Raw genomic sequence first — 19,335 nt, 5'->3', positions numbered from 1 at the left:
TTTATTTCTTGAGTGCTTCTATAGTAAGCGTTTTCTCATCTAGTTAGTTATAGATCATAGGCATGTATGCATAGGGGGTGTTTGGGATTTGCTTATTTTGAGCTAACTTATGACTTATTTAACTTTTGAAAAAGTTAAAAGGTGTTTGGTATTGTTATTTATTGTGAGGGATAAGTTAATAAATTACAAAGTTGCAACTTATTAACTTATGTGAAAAGTTACGAGGTAAATAAGGAATCCCATACACAAAGACAAGTATTTCCATTATGATGCTTTTGGACACACATAGGATGTTCTACATGCATATGCAACAAGAAGAAAACATAACTAGACTAGATCAAGAAAACAGAGACAAAAAGTCCATAACATACAAAACAACAAGTTGAAGAAGGAAATAGATTTACATGTGAATATGTTTTTGAGTTCCAAGTCTTATCGAGTTAACATAATTAGGAGTGGCATGAGCCGAAAGCCCAGGAATCGCCAAACCTATGACCCGCATCAGTAGTCCTTCCCAAGACTCCTTGTATTCCGGCCCATACATCATTCCCATTCCAATACCTCTCACCAATTCCCACACAGCATTCAGATACTCTGGAATCAGGTACAACAACCCAAAGTAGTTCCTGTTTGGTTCTTCATCCACTTTCTTCATTTAACAACAATAAAGACGCTATTATTACTATTATCATTATTTTTATCGTTTAACATAAAGAAAAGACAATAATGAACTTACTTTCTGGACATATAAGCTATCATAGTAGAGGCACACCCCAAAGTGCTTATACAAGAATGTTTTGTCATCATAAGGCAACCTTGGGACAAGGTCATTGCAGTAAACCATTCTATAATATCTAGGATTAGGTTGTTGTAACTTTGATTCCACATACCTCCCTAGTTCCCTGTTCCCGACTCTCGGCTGTCCAAACGTGTGCACACCTAACAACCTCTGTAAAACAGCCTCCTCCTCATGCAACAGGAGCACTGTCGGGAATAATATGGCAAGGGCCCCGCCCAGGCTATGCCCCGTCACCATAAACTTTGCATTCTTATGCTCCTCAAGCAAGCTCTTTAGCTTGCTCCTCACAACAAAATATGCACTCATCTCCACCATCAACGGATAAACATTCTTTTCACTTTGATCGTTGGTCACACTTTGATTGTCGGTTAGTTGAAGAAGTTGCTGGAAGGAAGACGTGTTTGTTCTGTTTCCGAGACCCAAGGCTTCTAGAAAACCCATGTGGACTTTTCCTAGGTTTGGGATCTCGTACCAGGAGTAATCAAAATCAGTAATCCAGTCATCGGCATCAAATGGCTCGGTCCCTCTGAAACTAATGACAATCAAATTTGCGTCTCTTGGCTTGTCACAAAATATAAACACTTGGGTTGATCTCTCCTTCTGAAATTCTGCAGCCCGAGCCCAACATATAATTAACGATATTGTCAATGTGAAACTATTTTAACAAATTAATTGGATGTCGGATTTTCCATACCGTTCCAACAGTTGTAGAAGTCGACAAAATGCATCTGTTAAGCAGAAAATATGTATACAGTTAGCATCTAGATAATATATAAGAACAAGTAGATTCAAAGTAGGAAACTAGCCTTCCAGTGTAGATCGACAACATTCTTAATAACAGTAGCATTTTCGTAAGACAATTTAGAAGCCATCATAGAGAGGTCCATAAGTGACTTGTTCCCAGGTTCTAACTCGATAAAAGCATCAGTAGCCTCCAGGTTGATTCTCCCGTCAATATGTCCAATGGTGCTAATAAATGTTGCTGACCCTCTTTCTGGAATTAATATCTTTCCTGCAGATATTTGTCAACACATTAACATTGCATTATATAATTTTTTTTCTCATTTCCAAGTTATCTGTTTTCACAAATTTTAACATAAAGTTCTTCACGTGTTGTGGTGACATATGTATGGACCATAGATAATCTTTGTGAGTTTAGATCTACCTCAGATTTCTTCATTGACTACTTGTGATGTGTGTTTTAATCATATCTCATCTGAAAATCTAAAACCCTTTTTCTTCTGATCTTGAAGCTAAGTTTGAGGTAAACATATGTCTCAGAGTTCTAGAAGAGTGTATCTTTATCAATGGTTTGACTTTCGGGCCTCTTTGCAAGATTCTTTAGAAAAAACTTTTGATTAAAACGTTTTGTTTTGGGGGTGAACTGATTGAAACAAGATCTTTCTTATATTGAATTTAATATGTGCATGCTCGATGAAATGCTGGAGGTGTTTACTAAAAACGGTAGAAGATACAGATTTGTAATTTTTCTTTACTCACGGTATTCTTCATTTTTGAAAATGACCCGAACCAAAATAGCCATTTCTAAAACGACATCTGTCTCAGGTTGATAGTGCGCGAAAGTAGGAAAGATTAAACACTTTGTGATTTGTAGTTGTTAAAAAAGAAACGCTTACAAGTGTTAAGAATGAAGTTGTAATTGATGATTTTCAAAAGATGAAATCTGGCAGTGGTCAATTGTAATATTAATATGTATTTTGTTGCTTACATTTCCTTCTTTATTTAATGAAAATTTTTTACCCTGCGCATTTTGGTTTGACCTGACCAGTTGTAGGTCGACCATTTTGTCACCCACCGGCTAAAATTAAGTATGATCGATGACTGAGTAAGTTGGAGAGTGTTACTAACTTACCTTGCAGACAATTGAGGAGCAAATTGAAGAAGCCATGGTTGAGGGAGAGCAAGTTAAGTAAAAAGTCGACAAGGTAACCGAAGCGCTCCAAGGGCTTCCCAAAGAACTTAATCAGCCGCATCATGATGATGGACACCAGGATGACCAACCTATGGTCAGAAGTAGTCTGGAGTTGATCATCAGTGTGGAGGAATTTAGCAGCGCTGGCTTGGTTGTTGAATATTCCGTACCTAACGAGGTCGCTGATTCCGCCATTGCCAGGCTGCACTATCAGGTGCCTATTATTATTATTATTATTATTATTATTATTATTATTATTATTATTATTATTATTATTATTATTATTATTATTATTCTCGATAGACATTGTTACTAACGAAATGAAATGAAATGAAATTGGATGCTATTTATTTAACTTAACTTTTGATGGATGATGACACGTAACAGAATCCATGCCTCGTGTCTTTGCCGTTGCAGTTGTGACACCATCTTGCTTTTGCTTTGCTTCCTTAACAAACAGATACATAAACCAACCTCATTCCTTCCTTCTGACTCTAGAAAACCTAGATATTATTATTAAATTTATTAGTATATTTTGAAGAAATATCAGGACAAAATAGATAAAAGCCCAGCCCAATTGCTTAAATAACCCACAATTAGGCCTTTTAAAATTGCAATGGGTTGCTTAGTTTTCATTGTTCAAGCCTTTTTTGGATGAGACCACACTAGAGGTGTATAAAATAACCGGTTTGGAACCGGTTTTAGGCAAATCAAACCGAACCGGTTTGGGTTTAAAACCGGTTTCTAAACCGACCCAACCCGCCAGTTTCAAGACCGGTTCCCCTTAAGATTTACCAAACCGGTTTGAGGAAAAACCGGTTATACCGGTTTATAAACCGAACCGAACCAACGTGACCAGACCGGCCTATCTTGTGTCTAAACCGGTTTGGGTCAAACCAGTTTTGACCAGCCGTTGACCAAACCGGTTTTGTTTGGGTTTAAAACCGGTTTTGTACACCTCTAGACCACACTACTTAGACTAAACAGCTAGCTACGTACCCATTGTTAGAGGTGCACAAAAAACCTGAACCTGGAACCGGACCCGAAAAAAAACCCGGAATCGGTTTTTTTAAACCCTGGTTTTTAATACCCGAACCCGACACTACCCGTAGGGTACGGATAGGGTATGACTTTCAATGTTGAAACCCGTACCCGATATAAATCCAATAATACCCAAAACCGGTTCTAGTTATACCCGAAACTCAAAACCCAGTTTTAGTTATACCAAAAACCCAAGTTTTTTGCATACCCAAACTTGATTTTTTTGCATACCTGGATATTAGTGTTTGTGCACATGTGTCTGTGTGGCACTTGGTAGTAGTTGTGTGACTATCCACAGATCTATAGCCGTTCTTCAACGGATCTTTTTTGAAGCACATATTTGATATAAATACTTATTTAGAGCAACACCTTTTGATATACCAAATAACAATTTAAAACACATAAAATATATGTTTTTTTATATCATTGTTTTGTTGTTTACACATGTTTGAATGAGCTTTGAAGTTTGTATGCAAAAAAATGGAGTTGGAATAAAAAAACGAAGCAGGCCCGTTAACAGAAGAACGTTGTAGAAAAATAGTTTTTTTAATACCCGAAAATAGGGTATTCAAATACCCAGAAAACGGGTTTTTTCAATACCCGAAAATAGGGTATTCATATACCCGGGTATTGAAGACCCGGTTCAATACCCGACCCGGACCCGGTACATAGGGTATGGTTTTTCAAGCCAATACCCGGACCTGAACCCTACCCGGGTATTACTAATACCCGATTTTCCAATGCCCGATGATACCCGAACCCAGTTTCATACCCGAACCTGGGTTTTTTTAATACCCGATTTGTGTACCTCTACCCATTTTTATTGAAATCAAGTTGGCTCATTTACAAATAATAATAATATCTATAAGACAAAGAGAAAATAAAATAATAATGGAATGCAGGGCCGGCTCCGAGAAAGAAAAAAATTTTGGGTCGCAGGCGAAAATTGTTTGGGCCTTAAGTAAAAGGAGTATTTTGTTGAATTTAAACAATTTAATTTTGATATGGGCTTACTTAGTTATAAATTAGGTTGCGTAAAACACTTTTGCATAAAAATAGGATTAAACATGTCTCAAATGAAACTACAACCTATAATATTTTGGTTGGGAGTAATACCCCTTTGCCACTAACCAAGTTAGTGGTTATGTAATGCAATTTAAACACTAAATATACATATTGTTTTAATAAAAATACATATAATTTAAAATTAAAAAAATAAAAAATTTGGACCTAGCGGGTGTCGGGCTTGTGGCCTGCCCTGGCTTGCATTGCAATTGCAGGATGTGGTTTAAGAGCATTCTCATAACGTTCCCTATCCCTATATATCATATAATTACACTAAAAAACACTATATTTTTCTCTCATGTTTAATTAAATAATATTTTTTTATACATTTTTCATTACAGTTTTCTCTCTCCACCCTATAATTTACAAAAAAATCACCATCTTTTCCTCAAATTTACAAAAAATCACTACCTTTTCTTTTTCCACCCTATAATTTACACTCACAACCCACCCTATAATTTACAAACCCTCCTCACATAATTTTAGGGGATGGGTTAAGAGCATTCCCAACCCATCTCTTAAAATTATGTGAGGAGGGTTTGTAAATTATAAGGTGTGGTTGTGAGTGTAAATTATAGGGTGGAGAGAGAAAAGGTAGTGATTTTTTGTAAATTTGGGGAAAAGGTAGTGATTTTTTTGTAAATTATAGGGTGGAGAAAGAAAACTGTAATAAAAAAGGTATAAAAAATATTATTTAATTTAACAGGAGAGAGAAATGTAGTATTTTTTAGTGCAATTATATGATATATATGGATAGGGAACTGAATGAGAATGCTCTAACACCATTAACCAACCAACCGTGTCATTTCATCATTTCACTCATTTTATTTTACCAAATCTTTTATTGTCTTATTTCAAATATATGCTAAACATAATTCGTGAAAAAAAAAAATGAGGCTGTAAATGTGTACAGCTTTAATGACGAAGCACAAACCAAGCTGGCTCGGCTCGGCTCGACTTGTTTACAAACAAGTATTTATTCAAGCGAGCCACGCGCATTTTAAACAATCCTACTTACCAGTCTATGGTTGTCTCACTCACCTTGTGTGTCATCATGTGAGTGAGAGTGTGTTCTTCACGTTTACATGCTTGAATAATTTCATATCTATTTTTGAAAACTAGTGAGAGATATATCTGATTATACTAGGGGTGTTCACGGTCCGGTTTGGCTAGTTTTTGGGTCAAACCGTAACCAAACCGTTAGTATCAGTTTTTCATTATTGAAAACCGAAACCGAACCGTTGAAATTTTAAACCAAAACGAACCAAACCACTACCGACGGTTTGGTTTCACGGTTTAGACTATATAAAAGATATAAAAGCTAGCATAATACTTCTCTAAAAAAGAAGACACTAGTTAAAAAAATGTTTATAACAGTCCATATAAGTTAGCAGTTAGCATGAACATAAAATGCATAAGTGAAAAAAGAAAAACATAAGCACTACATAAAACAATTTCAAGAATCAAAATGCTTTTTCAATGGTCAATAACTGTTACATATATTTCAATAGCTAATCAGGGAGGGTTGAGATTTGAGAACTTTATATCCACTTAGCCAATTTACTTTGGATAAAGTAGCCTTCATTCAACTGTACTTAGGGTGTGTTTGGGATTGCTTATTTAAGAGAAAAATGACTTTTTGTTAAAAGGACTTATTAACTTATGAATATTTTAAAATAAGTTTTGAAAAAAATGTTTGGATTAGCTTATGTGTTGGGAAAAACCAAAATGAGTAAAAAGGACACTCTTTTTTAAAAGGAGTGTAATGGGTTTGAGGGTTAGAGGGGTGTAATAGGTAAATCAAACCCATTAAGTTAATAAGTTACAAATTCCTAACTTTTCAAAACCCCTTTATTTTGCCTTCTCCATAAGTTAAAATCCATAAGACCTTATGGTTTGCCAAACACCTTATACATCTTATAAACTTTTAGTTTATAAGTTATAAGTTGATGAAAATAAGGAGTCCCAAACACCCCCTTAAGTGTGATGTACAATACTAATCATATCTAATATAATGCATTTTTAAAAATTTTAAATCTAACGGTTCGGTTTTATATGGCCGGTTTTTTGTGTAAACCATAAACCAAACCATTCACTACGGTTTGAAAATTTTGAAACCGACCGACCACAAGCTAAGAAAAAAAAACCGACCGTGAAACCAAACCAATGACCGGTTCGAACGGTTTTACGGTTTCAAACCAAACCATGAACACCCCTAGATTATACACATCAAAAGTTGACTTCAGTATCAGTTTAAAAAACATGACTATGAACCCGGATTAGATGTGCTGGTTCACCTGCAAAAATAAAAATAAAATAAATTCTTGAGAAATGAAGAGAAGCTAGTTAGGGAGGCAGGTTTGGTTGGTTTAAGTCGGAATCATATTGAAGTATTATTTATTATAATTAAAATTAGAACTAGATTTAAGTACCCGCGCGTTGCGCTGGGTTTTGAGAAGGGTAATATATAAGCATAGGCGTATTGCATTATAAGTTATATTATTGTAGTTACAAAAAGAGTTAAATGGATACATAATATCCTAGTCCTAAGAACCTAGTATTTATACACTCACCCGAATCAAAGAAGCTGCTAGCTACGTCTAAAGCACCTTGAGCATGTTGCAATAGAGATTTTAAACCCATCTTCGTTTAATTCATTCAGTAGTCAGAAGTTGTCATATACTTACCATCTTTATTTTCCATGTAATTTACATCTTTCCATATCATCTGCACATTAAACATGAACTTATCAAAATATGTAAAAAGACATCTTTTGAAGACAACATGAGGCAAAGCTTAATAGCTACAATACCTTATGTTGGCTTTCAAGACCTGCACAGTGAACATGTCCCCTAAGCTACCATTCAATCTTCCTTATGCATAAACCACAAATTCATTAGATACCAGACATTGAGTCCAACATTAAATTAGAAATAATTGTTGTGATGATTTAAACCTGAAGAATTTGGGGATAAAGGAAAGCGGTTGGCGTGGAATTCACTAAATAAAAGGAACCTGCACAGCTCACGAAGAACAAAAGCACGACGCAAATACGCTTTCAACAGTGACGAAATCGGATTGCGAGAAAGAAAAAAATACATAAACATTTGAAAATATAACACCACTTGAACCATAAGTGAAAATAATAAATATACAACGAAACTATAAAAAACTCGAAACATGATTTGTGGCTCAGATCCCCATTATGGTTGCAACATACGTTGCCATTCCAAATAACGGAGCGTCATCATAGTGTAGACATAAAACTCAAGAGACAAACGGAGAACAACAAACGATTGAGGGCCGGTGAACAACCACCAAAATCAGTTACTAAATTGTTGTTACACAACAAATTAAATCATAATCAACGCCTGCAACATAGGTTGCCACGCCAAATAGAGGAGCGTCATCATAGTGTAGATTGTAGATTTAAGGAAAAAATTGACAATAGCATAAGGCAGCATGACGGGCAGAATGAGACCGGAAAACACCACAACCATAGACTTCTAGTTTTATGTATATTCAGTGCTCAGCAAAATCTTGACTGATTTTGTACACATTGACCAAAAAAAGGTCAAATATGGTCGTTCAATTCCGACATCCCTGTTATCAAACACCCATACTAAAATCTAGATAGATTATGTAGGAGTTGACAAAAGAAGTCAAGCTTGGTTCTTATGAATAGAACGAGGATTAGACTTGATTTACAACAACAATATGAATATTATTCTCTTTTGTCAACCGCATGCATCAGTCTAAATTAACAGTTACTTACCGGTCTTCTAAATGAACTGAAATCACAACTTAAAAATCCAAATTTGTAATAAGAAAGAGATTTACAAACCTAAACCCATGAGTTCAGGTTGGGACATGTTTGGCCATTGAACGAAGTAATAGGCTCTCAGCCACTGGCCCCGCCTTCTCAACCCACCAACGTAGCACAGAAGATGGTGATAATCCGGCGCAGTCACACTACCGCCACCTAAAATGAAACCCGGCAACAGTAGGAGCTCGAAATTAGCCCTCTGTTTTTCTCTCCTCCAAAATCAAATCAATAGTGGTTGTGGCATGACCGGAATCGGGAATGACGGTTGCGACCATCCACGCCGACCGTCAGTGGCTGTGGCGGAGATGAAGTTGTGGTTCTGACGATTTACATAGAGAAAGGAAAGAAGAGAGTGGAAAGAGAGAGTCATCAAAGGAGCTGACATAAAAAAAAAAACAAAACAAATCGTTAACAGGTAAAGATTGCCATACACGTGGAGCTTCCAAAATTGAATGGAAAATGTACAACATAAACAGCCAAAGGTACAAAATTTATAAGCATAAAGTCAAGAAACAGTGATTTTGTGGGTGTCAAGATTGTTAAAATTTAAATATATATAATAATTATAGGTTTGAAAACAATATAACTTGGGGTAATGAAGTGAAGCCATACGCATGTTTGGTATTCTATCACTTATATGGTCGAAAGTCTAAGTTGTTAGTTATGTATATTTTAAACGTGAATGTTAAAAGAAGCCCTTTAGACTCGTTAAAATGTCACTCTTTTTGTAAATAAGAAAAGAGAAAATTCTCAAAATAAGTATTTATAAAAACAAATTTCTAGTTTTAGGTATTATTTACAAAAAAATTTAAAAATAGATATTATAAACTGGTCGTGATGAGTAGTTTATAGAAACCAATCCGAACTTGCCACGCATCCTTAAACTAACCGTAACGAGCACGTTTACTAATCAATTACTCGTCACGACTAAATAAGTTACATGCCTCGTAATCAACACCCACGAGTAATTCATAAGTTCTTTAGTCGCGAAGAATAGATTATAATGTTAAACTAGTCGTGACGAGTTGACTACTAATAAACTACTCGTGTAGGGAATGTAAACCAAGTAAACTAGTCGTCGCGACTAAAGGACTTTTAAATAACTCGTGGGTGTTGATTACGAGGCATGAAACCTATTTAGTCGTGGCGAGTAAATGATTAGTGAACGTGATCGTTACGGTTAGTTTAAGGACACGTGGCAATTTTTAATTGGTTCTACAAACTACTCGTCATGACTAGTTTATAATATCTATTTTTGAAAATTTTTGCAAATGATATCTAAAAATATAAATTTGTTTTCATAAATACTTATTATGGGAATTTTCCCATAAGAAAAAGGTAAGAGTCGGTGTGGCTTGAGGATTGTCACTCGTTTGTCAATGCTCCATACCCAACAAAAGAAAGAAAAGATCAAGGGCAGATTCGTCCTTTCAGGACAGGATTCCCGTGAGTTGCATAATAATAATAATAATAATAATAATAACATTCATCCAAGTTAGTAAATACAAAGTTAAAATTACCAATATCAATCAATTCCTTACTGAAAATGATATTCCACCCACTTTGTTTTTTTTTTCTTTTTTAATTTATCTTTATTTTATTTTCATTAGTACACGCATCAACAAATATATATATCATATCATATGTTAGTTAGTATAATAAATATAAATATAAATATAGGGAGGAGAGTATATTTGTGTTGCTTCGGTGCCTGCCAGCTTTCTGTTCCTATAGAATAGAAGAGAATGAAGAATTATTATCTTGACAAAACAGCAGAAACATGTCTTCTTGGTTCTGAGATGATGATGATAATGATGAGGCTACTGCTACTATTTGGCTTTCTTGTATTGGCTCCAGCCTTAATTAATGGCGACACAGATCCATCTGATGGTTTGTACTTATTATTTCCTTTTTTTATTTTTTTGGGACATTGTATGTGGTTTTAATCCATTGACATGATGATATTATATTACCAGACAGAAGAATTGAATCCAAATTAAAAACATGATATAATTTTAAGAATTTGATTAAGTTGAGCCTTGCAGCCTCTGCTCTTAGAGTCATGTATCAAAGCTTGAATTCCCCTGGGCAGTTGACCAAATGGACCTCAAATGGTGGGGATCCATGTGGAGATAACTGGAAAGGTGTCAAGTGTTCAGGCTCAAGAGTCACACAAATGTATGTATATATATATGCTCTTTGTTTGTTTGTTTCACTCACACATGTTTAACTAATTTATATTGTATATATTGTTTCAGCAACTTATCTGGTCTTGGGCTATCTGGTAATATAGGCTACCAGCTTACAAGTTTGACATCATTAACCACCTTGTAAGATACACAGACGACTCTGCTTATTTTGTAAAAGAAAGAAATTTGTCATTCATGAAAATACATTTTTATATATGCATGTAATGCAGTGATATAAGCAATAACAATCTTGGCAACCAGATACCTTATAACCTTCCTCCAAACTTGCAAACATTGTATTGCTCTCTCTTCTCTCTGTCTTTCTACACCTTCCACTTTTCATTATTGAATATTGTTGCACTTGTCATAAATACTCTTGTAATGCAGAAATTTGGCTGGATGTGGTTTCAGTGGCAACCTTCCTTATTCCATATCACTAATGACATCTCTTAAATACTTGTAAGTGGGCTTTCTAACTTTTTTTTTTAGTATCGTATATGATTCCTCTGATTTTGTGACCAGAAATGTTGCACACAATCAAATTAATGGTGAATTGCAAGACATGTTTGCAAAACTCTCATCTCTATCCACACTGTAAACCTTCCATATCCTTTATTTTTTTATTCATGTGAATATGTGAGATCATAGAGCATTAATACTTATGTTTATGTTATGCTTCAGGGATCTATCTTTTAATTCTATAACGGGTAATCTTCCCGAGAGCTTCAGCTCACTGTCCAGCGCAACCGATATGTAAGTTCAAATTTAAACTTATAAAGGTGTATTAACCCTTAACTATTTTGCTTGTTATGATGCAGGTATTTGCAAAACAACCAGTTTACAGGCACTATTGATGTCCTTGCTGATCTCCCCCTTAAAAACCTGTGAGCTTATAAATTATAATCCACTTTGCAACCGGAACATTTTGGTTTCTGTAAAACAAGCATATTAATTACCAACACGTTACATTTTACAGGAATGTGGCCAATAACAAATTCAGTGGTTGGGTTCCTAGTCAGTTAAAGAGCATAAACCTACAGTAAGCATCTGATTTGAAATATTATTATCCGTAACATTATCCAACTTGGATGTTAAATTGATAATGTGAATGGCAGAAAGGATGGTAACTCATGGAACTTAGGAACCGCACCCCCACCCCCACCGGGTACACCAGCAACCCGAGGGAACAGGGGCTCACCTACCAATAATTCTAGTGATGGTGGCAAGAAATCCGGGGTTAACGGTGGAGCTATAGCAGGAATTGTGATATCCGTTTTGGTTGTTGGTGCAGTCATTGCATTCTTTTTATTAAAGAAAAAATACAGAAAATCACCTACAGACATTGAGGACCAACCTTTTGCTTCTCTTGCTTCACACCCACAAGGTACAAAAACTTAAATATTATATGAATTCCATTTCGATCTAATCGTTTTTGATCTCTTGCAGAACTGAAGTCTGTTCAGGCTTCCTCAATGGCGAACACAAAAGCTTTTGAACTTCCATCTGCAATGAATCTTAAACCCCCACCCGTCGAACGCCTTAAATCATTCGATGATTCCGAGAATGATTTCTCAGCAAAACCAGTGGTTCCCAAGAAAATAAGCGTAGCCCCAACGAATGTCGTGTCGTATTCAATAGCAGATCTCCAAATTGCTACTGATAGCTTCAGTGCTGATAACCTTATTGGTGAGGGGTCCACTGGTCGGGTTTTCCGTGCTCAGTTTGAAGACGGAAAGGTATAATATTTTGAATTTCCCACGTTGATGTTTAACTTGTTACAGTACATGATATTGCATTTGTTTGTAGGTTGTTGCAGTAAAGAAAATAAAGTCATCAGCTGTAAGTGCAGGTGGTGAAAGTTTCATAGATATAGTTTCTGATGTATCAAGGTTACGACATCCAAACGTGACAGAACTCGTTGGGTATTGCTGTGAGCACGGGCAGCGCCTGCTAGTTTATGAGTTTCTTAAGAACGGTTCACTCTATGATTTCCTGCACCTATCAGACGAGTACAACAGCACGCCTTTAACATGGAATAACCGTGTGAAGATTGCTTTAGGGGTAGCACGCGCATTGGAGTAAGTTGGTGCTCTTTCTCTTATCTCTAACTGACACATTATTTTTATTTTTAACTTTTGTTGAAGATATCTGCATGAAGTATGCTCGCCATCTGTTATTCATAAAAGTATAAAGTCGGCCAATATTTTGCTGGACTCAGAGCTGAATCCTCGTCTTTCTGACTGTGGTTTAGCAAGCCTTGTTCCATATGCAGATCAGGTAATTGGGTCTTTTAGAAGTAACAAACAAGTAAGTTACTTACATGACTGTTTTTAACTGTTACAGGAATTGGACAATAGTGCCCCAGAGGTTTCCATGTCTGGTCACTACACGATAAAAAGCGATGTATATGGTTTTGGTGTCACCATGTTGGAACTGCTAACGGGAAGAAAACCGTTTGATAGGTAATTTTATTTATGGCACAACAGACAGACGAGCTTGTTTGTTTTATAATAAAAAATAATAATGATGATGATTTGTACAGCTCAAGGGTAAGATCAGAGCAGTCATTAGTGCGGTGGGCAACACCTCAGCTTCATGACATTGATGCCCTTGCCAAAATGGTTGATCCTGCATTGAAAGGACTGTATCCGGTTAAATCTCTCTCTCGGTTTGCAGATGTAATTGCTCTATGTGTGCAGGTAGGTAATTTATATATATTCACGTTAATGATACCCCATGTTATTATATATATTGTGTAACGAGTGGTTGATGGTGTCAGCCTGAGCCTGAGTTTCGGCCGCCAATGTCTGAAGTGGTGGAGGCATTGGTTCGACTTGTGCAGAGGACAGACATGAGCAAGAGAACAGTTGGGAATGATGCTCCCCGTCCATCTGAGCTTTGAACATAATTTATTCTACTTATATTGTTTGCTTTCAGTTTGATTGTTGTAAAATAGAAAGCAAAACATGTTAGTGTTGTTTATACCAGCTGGATATTATTCACTTTACAAGTATAAATAATAAATGTTTTTTAGTTAAAAGGGATATAATCACAAATCAACAACCAAGTTTTAATATTTGTTCTAACAAACGTCTCACTTTTTTCTTTTTCCTAGCAAAACCATTTTAGTTCTCAAAATTTTCAAATGTTAAAATTAAGTGATATATGAGCAATGGTTACTATTTAAGGCTTACCTTTTTTTTAAGTTGACTTGAACGAAACATTTATAAAGCTAGTACAAGTCAATAGGAAGAAATAACCAAAAAAAAATAAACATCTCTATGATGCAGTAGGGCACAAACATATCAGGTCTGCAAGGTAGCATTAATATCAACACAAATAGACACACACACACACACACATATATATATAACCAAATTCATTTTTAAATATCACATACCTATTTGTGGTCAGAACTTTATTACCACGAGCATCAAACCCGTCCAGCTGAATCACAATCTCAAGCATGGTTTGCTGGACTTCATTATCTCCACCAACGCCATCATCAACCATGCACCTCTGATCACATCAACTTCATCAAACAAAACAATGCACGCCTTTTTCAATATTGCCATCTGCCAAAAAAAGACAACCTAAATATGCTGTCACCAGTCAGGGACAAATATCAGATAGCAGTGTTATGGACTGAAATCCCATTAATGCAAGGCATGGGACATCGGTTGTTTTGTTTTTATGTATTTGATTAATTTACTGACTGACACAAGGTTTAAGGAGGGCAATGTCGTCTTCAATGTCAGCCGTCATCTTCTCTTCTCTTGCGAAACAAACAAACAAACTATAAGAATAAACACAACGCTTTGACTAATTATTAATTTATTTTGACCGACTTTATAACAAAGAAACAGAAAAGGTTACATTATATGCATATATAACTCCCACTGTTTTCCACTCACACACCCTTCATTCTTCTACTTCTACTTCTACTTCAACTTCTCTTTATGCCACCGCCATCACAAATCAACAAGCCAGTTATTTTTCTTTCTCTCCTTTTTTAACATTTTATCCTACAAAAACTTTTGTATTTAAACACTCACCTTAATACTAATAAGTAATAATAAATAAATTTATAATTTCTTTTTCTAAACTAAATAAAAATTAAGTGTTACTAAAGAGATCACATTCTAATAGTAACAATGTAAACACAAACATCCCATTTCTAATAATAATATCTATTTCGAATGTTTGGTAACTCGTCGTATAGTCGGTAAAGCGCACAACCAAGATCACTGACGTTTGTTTCTAAACAATTCCACATCTCCACAGCCACAATCAATTATCAAAATCACACCGGTTTTAATTACAAGGTTATCAAACCCTGCATTCACTCATTTGTTTTATTGTGCTACGATTGTTCATGCGTGCTTTATAAGTGTTTGCAATCTTGATTGTGTTCTTATGACAATGATGGCGGTGGTAGAAAGCGGGAGGTTTACTAAGGTTGTCAAAGAATGTAGACGTTTCGACGATGACCAATGCAGACGATAATATGTGGCTTTAATGCGGTTTTGCTTTGCAATGAAAAATAATAAGAATAGAACTATAATGTCCCTTCAGGGTTATATACAAGAGAAAATCAAAGTGGTCATTTTTCTATAACGCAATAATTAATTAATTGATTATGGGGATGCATCACATTATACGAGCAGTTGCAAGACAACTTGAATTTTCTCATTTAACATACAATAAACTTTAAAACAGGCCAATTATCAGCAAACCTTAAGTTTACCAAAAATGTTCGGTCATCCCATCAACCAGTAGTTATAGGCTAAAATCTTTTCAAAAACAGTATGCAAGTGGTACATGAAAACAAAAAATGATAAATCACACGCAAAAAGCCACTGTTCAGGATTTATAATACTTGTATCAGACAGAGCAAACTCTGCATAGAGTCAAGATTCACATTGCTGCTATTATAATGAGGTATGAAACCCAAACTTGTAATTGAATGAAAAAATGACTCAAGTGTACATCAAAACCAAACCAAAACAAAACCAAACAGCAGCTTGTTCTAATTCTAACTCTAATTATAATACTGTCATCATATGTTACAATGTAACTTTTACCAACCCCTTTATTCATCTCCTGCAATGAAATTTGGGACTTCACCCTCACAGAGGTACTCATCACATACTGATGCTGTTCCCCAGCCTCTGCGTAACCGAAGAATATCCTCTGTGAATGTTGATCCTGGAGCTCCGATAAAAACAGCAGATAAAGCAGAAATAGTCTTATCAAGCATAGCTTCCACCTTCGTTTAGATAATTACAATTCATGAAACTTTATAGGATGTCAAGAAAACCAAATTCAACAAGTGTCAACTCTCCCTAACCCTCACAACATATACAAGAATAAAAGAATCTAGCATTTACTTTTTGCACATTGCCAGCCATTACTTCATATTTCCAGCTTTGACTTTAGTCAGCCTGTGTCATGTCAAATGTTGAAAGTCTATTGAATGTATTCTTATTCAGCCCAGGAAGTAATCTGTCTTGTGTTTAGTTGAGGCTAGTATATCCAACTGATAGGGATTTAGTTCAAGACTTTTTGACAATTTGTCTTTTTGCAAAAGTTAGGCTGTGATTTTAATCTAACTACACGATTTTGATGTAAAAAGTAGGGAAAAAAATGGTAAGAATAGTTGGTTGCAAAGAAAGATTAACAAAAGATTTATACAATGCAAAAGACAGGTTTCTGAAACATTATACGTTGGATTGAAAGAAAGTCAAAAGGTAAGATGTTAAAAGGTCCGGTTTTTAGATGTGTTCAGGAATGAGCAGGGTGTAAACCTTATAGGAGCTCAGAATGAGTGTTTAAAAACAAAGGCAGGTTAACTGTATAAAATAATCCTGCATTCATGGATGTAAATCTAATAGGATCTCACTGACTTTTGGTCAAACCAATGTTCTATATTTTAAACCATCCTATTTAGTTGGATCATAAGTCAAATCAAAGTCCTATTTAGTTGGATCATAAGTGTACGAAACTGTTTTTAAGTGGTAAAAAGCTGCCATGCAACTAGAAAACTTTAACATAAAATGCATAAGGACATGTCATCAGAGCAGCTTTCAAAAGGAAGCATATTCTAATCTTGATCAGCAGGCAATGATAAACAATATACTACTTAGTGGCCACAGAGACAAATACTAATCCACTATAAAAACAGATCGATATCATGAACAGAAAAAAAGATGTGTTAAACTGACCTGTGGATCTCCATCAAGTTTCTTTCTATATAATAAAGCATCCCACTTTTCAGCTGAATTACGAGCTGGCCGTGTAACGAGCGGCACAGTCTTCCCATTTAGTGTAACCAATGACTGCAGCAACCCGGTTTCACTCTCTGCAGCATCTGTAGAAAGATATATGACTGGCACATTGGCTCTTTCAACAATACGACTAATACACTCTGCAGCTTGTGGAATTGGGAAAAAACAGCTCGGATTCTTGGCATTGCTACAAAATATATGTAAAAGTAGTTATACAGAATATCATATTCACATTTTGCAAAACCAAGGATCCTCGTAACTACATGCATACCAAAACTTAAGAAATCCATGGCGCCGAAAGTGAAGTGCCACAAAATTTTCCCCCAAGAAAGTTTGTATAAACCGTTGGGCGGTTAACAAGATCACATGACTCGGTTCAATCAAGGTCTGGCATTTATGAGCAATGGGGCCACCCGGCTGCATCACCCACTCTTTCTCCACATCAGCAAAGAAAACATCTCCAATGGCAAGCACATCGTCATTCGTCGAGAACTTTTCAGTCACCTCGTGCACCGTTCTGTCCGTCGGCTTCTTCACATCCTCAGTCCACACAGTCTTAAGCTCACTCATGGTAACACCAATAGCCTTTAACTTCTTCACATGCTCATCATCCACATAACACGGTTGCGGCAGCGAGAAGTAACACAAAACTTTATCTATATGCATACGGTTCTTCTTACGATCCGCAAATTCCTCAAACGTGAGCACGACTTCCCTGCCCAAACACTTGTTAATGTGATCGATGTCAAGCACCCGGTTAAACTCGTAATCCACCTTAGCACTGGGAATGACCAGGACGCGGTTGAGTACGGCGGCGAAAAACATGTGTTTCTCTAAGCAGATCAAGTGGTTGGACATTTGACCGGATGTGCAAATGGCAAAGAGGTACTTATCTTGGTTGGGCTTCCATTCAATCGTGCGCCTTGTTCGGGATAAGCCGCGGTCTGTTTTGGTGCAAGCCGTAAAATTAGGGTTTGTGAGATTAGGTTCCAGGCGGTCGAATTGATGAGAGGACAATAGGGCCTGCTGAATTTTGTTATTGAGTGAAATCTGATAAGCGAGAGCAGATCTGAGATGCTGAGTGTGGTTGTTGGATGATAATAAATGAACAAGGCGTGATTGCTGTTGTTTTAATAGGTATAAAGCTTGCAATTCGGATTCACGCATGGTGGAGGAATGAGCATGGAATTGGGGTGTGCTGTTAGTACGGAAGAGGGATTTGAAATCGGAGTTGAAGTAAATGTAAATGAAGAGGAGGATGAGTGGGAGAGTGATTGCGAACAGGTACCTTGTTCTTTTATTAATGTTGTAGAAGAAGAAGAGGAGGATGTTACCAGTGCTGTTGTTAGAATGAGAATGAGGGTGCTGGTGTTCTTCATCATGATCGATCTGGAAGCTGGTTGTCTCGTGTTGATGAATTAAATGGCGGGTGTCTTCTTCCTCGTCGGAGGAGGAAGATTCTCCTCGCTCCATTAAGTTTCAGAGATCTACTCTACTCTGCTCCACTGCCGGTTGCTTTGCTTGAATCTATAACTCCCTAAATCAACAAAACATTTATTTATTTACCTTAATTTTTACTCAACAAGTAGATTACAAGATTTTACACTTTAATCTTACCGCCTCCAAATCTTCTTTATTATGGGTTTAGGTCTATATTTTCAAATAAACCAACAATACTTATTAGATTTGTATAACTGAGCTATTTTATAGTTTATTATATTATATTTACACTAGATTTTATCCCCCCGTATTACAGGGGTTGTTTTACATTATTCGTTTTTAATATTTATATATGTATATTTGTATTTTAATTTTATTTATTGTAAGAAAGTTAATAATTAATATACTTGAGGTTTGATAATGAAATGGTTTAACAAATAAATGATATGTTATAATCCGGTTTAAAAGCTACCTGAGTTTGGTGATACCCATTACCCGTTTATTTTATTTATTATAAAATTGTTTCTTAATTATAAATAATATCTTTTTTTAAAATAAAATAGGATATTAATTTTCAGTATATTTCTATTTTATAGGATTTTCATATCAAATATTTGATGAGATTATTTTTTAATATAATGAGATGTTATAACCCATTTAAGAGTTATCTGGGTTTGGTGAGACCTTTACCCGTGAATTCGGGTTAAATGCGTGAGAAACCTTCATTTACAAATAAAATAATCTGATGGCTTGCG

General features: G+C 35.8%; 3 protein-coding genes across 3 annotated transcripts; 1 reads left to right on the top strand and 2 right to left on the bottom strand.

Annotated features, from left to right (window-relative positions):
* Window positions 1-331: 331 nt before the first annotated feature.
* Window positions 332-3,039, bottom strand: LOC143589562 (triacylglycerol lipase OBL1-like). The gene is made up of 5 exons (XM_077070294.1): window positions 2,673-3,039; window positions 1,606-1,811; window positions 1,494-1,527; window positions 737-1,407; window positions 332-649 (listed from the first exon to the last, which is right to left on the bottom strand). Exons 1-5 carry the CDS (start codon window positions 3,037-3,039, stop codon window positions 401-403), a joined length of 1,527 nt encoding a protein of 508 aa, XP_076926409.1. The 3' UTR covers window positions 332-400.
* A 7,293-nt stretch (window positions 3,040-10,332) lies between these two features.
* LOC143589550 (protein STRUBBELIG-RECEPTOR FAMILY 6-like) lies at window positions 10,333-13,755 on the top strand. The gene is made up of 16 exons (XM_077070284.1): window positions 10,333-10,554; window positions 10,710-10,842; window positions 10,923-10,994; window positions 11,084-11,149; window positions 11,241-11,312; window positions 11,376-11,447; window positions 11,535-11,606; window positions 11,672-11,737; window positions 11,830-11,892; window positions 11,969-12,237; window positions 12,300-12,589; window positions 12,660-12,931; window positions 12,998-13,130; window positions 13,197-13,315; window positions 13,396-13,552; window positions 13,633-13,755. The coding sequence occupies exons 1-16, from the start codon at window positions 10,410-10,412 to the stop codon at window positions 13,753-13,755; spliced, it is 2,124 nt and encodes a 707-aa protein (XP_076926399.1). The 5' UTR covers window positions 10,333-10,409.
* A 2,018-nt stretch (window positions 13,756-15,773) lies between these two features.
* Window positions 15,774-18,613, bottom strand: LOC143590115 (O-fucosyltransferase 14-like). Its single transcript, XM_077070701.1, has 3 exons — window positions 17,412-18,613; window positions 17,078-17,327; window positions 15,774-16,122 (listed from the first exon to the last, which is right to left on the bottom strand). The coding sequence occupies exons 1-3, from the start codon at window positions 18,611-18,613 to the stop codon at window positions 15,946-15,948; spliced, it is 1,629 nt and encodes a 542-aa protein (XP_076926816.1). The 3' UTR covers window positions 15,774-15,945.
* Between the last annotated feature and the right edge of the window lie 722 nt (window positions 18,614-19,335).

Source organism: Bidens hawaiensis, unplaced genomic scaffold (assembly GCF_021521415.1).
Source record: "Bidens hawaiensis isolate Kalapana, Puna unplaced genomic scaffold, B.hawaiensis_p1.1 tig00001597_1, whole genome shotgun sequence".
NCBI lineage: Eukaryota > Viridiplantae > Streptophyta > Magnoliopsida > Asterales > Asteraceae > Bidens > Bidens hawaiensis.
This window is presented reverse-complemented; position numbering and strand designations above follow the sequence as displayed.

Bases quoted from the DNA above. Each gene is read 5' to 3' on its own strand.
- LOC143589562 (XM_077070294.1), bottom strand. From the start codon at position 3,039: ATGTCTATCGAGAATAATAATAATAATAATAATAATAATAATAATAAT. The intron at 1,528-1,605 runs GCTAGTTTCCTA...TCTGCTTAACAG, and splicing joins TTGTCGATCTACACTGGAAG to ATGCATTTTGTCGACTTCTA. The intron at 1,408-1,493 runs GTATGGAAAATC...CTCGGGCTGCAG, and splicing joins CTTCTACAACTGTTGGAACG to AATTTCAGAAGGAGAGATCA.
- LOC143589550 (XM_077070284.1), top strand. From the start codon at position 10,410: ATGAAGAATTATTATCTTGACAAAACAGCAGAAACATGTCTTCTTGGT. The intron at 12,932-12,997 runs GTAAGTTGGTGC...CTTTTGTTGAAG, and splicing joins GGGGTAGCACGCGCATTGGA to ATATCTGCATGAAGTATGCT. The intron at 13,316-13,395 runs GTAATTTTATTT...TGATTTGTACAG, and splicing joins GGAAGAAAACCGTTTGATAG to CTCAAGGGTAAGATCAGAGC.
- LOC143590115 (XM_077070701.1), bottom strand. From the start codon at position 18,613: ATGGAGCGAGGAGAATCTTCCTCCTCCGACGAGGAAGAAGACACCCGC. The intron at 17,328-17,411 runs GTATGCATGTAG...TATATTTTGTAG, and splicing joins CATGGATTTCTTAAGTTTTG to CAATGCCAAGAATCCGAGCT. The intron at 16,123-17,077 runs GTCAGTTTAACA...ATCTAAACGAAG, and splicing joins AACTTGATGGAGATCCACAG to GTGGAAGCTATGCTTGATAA.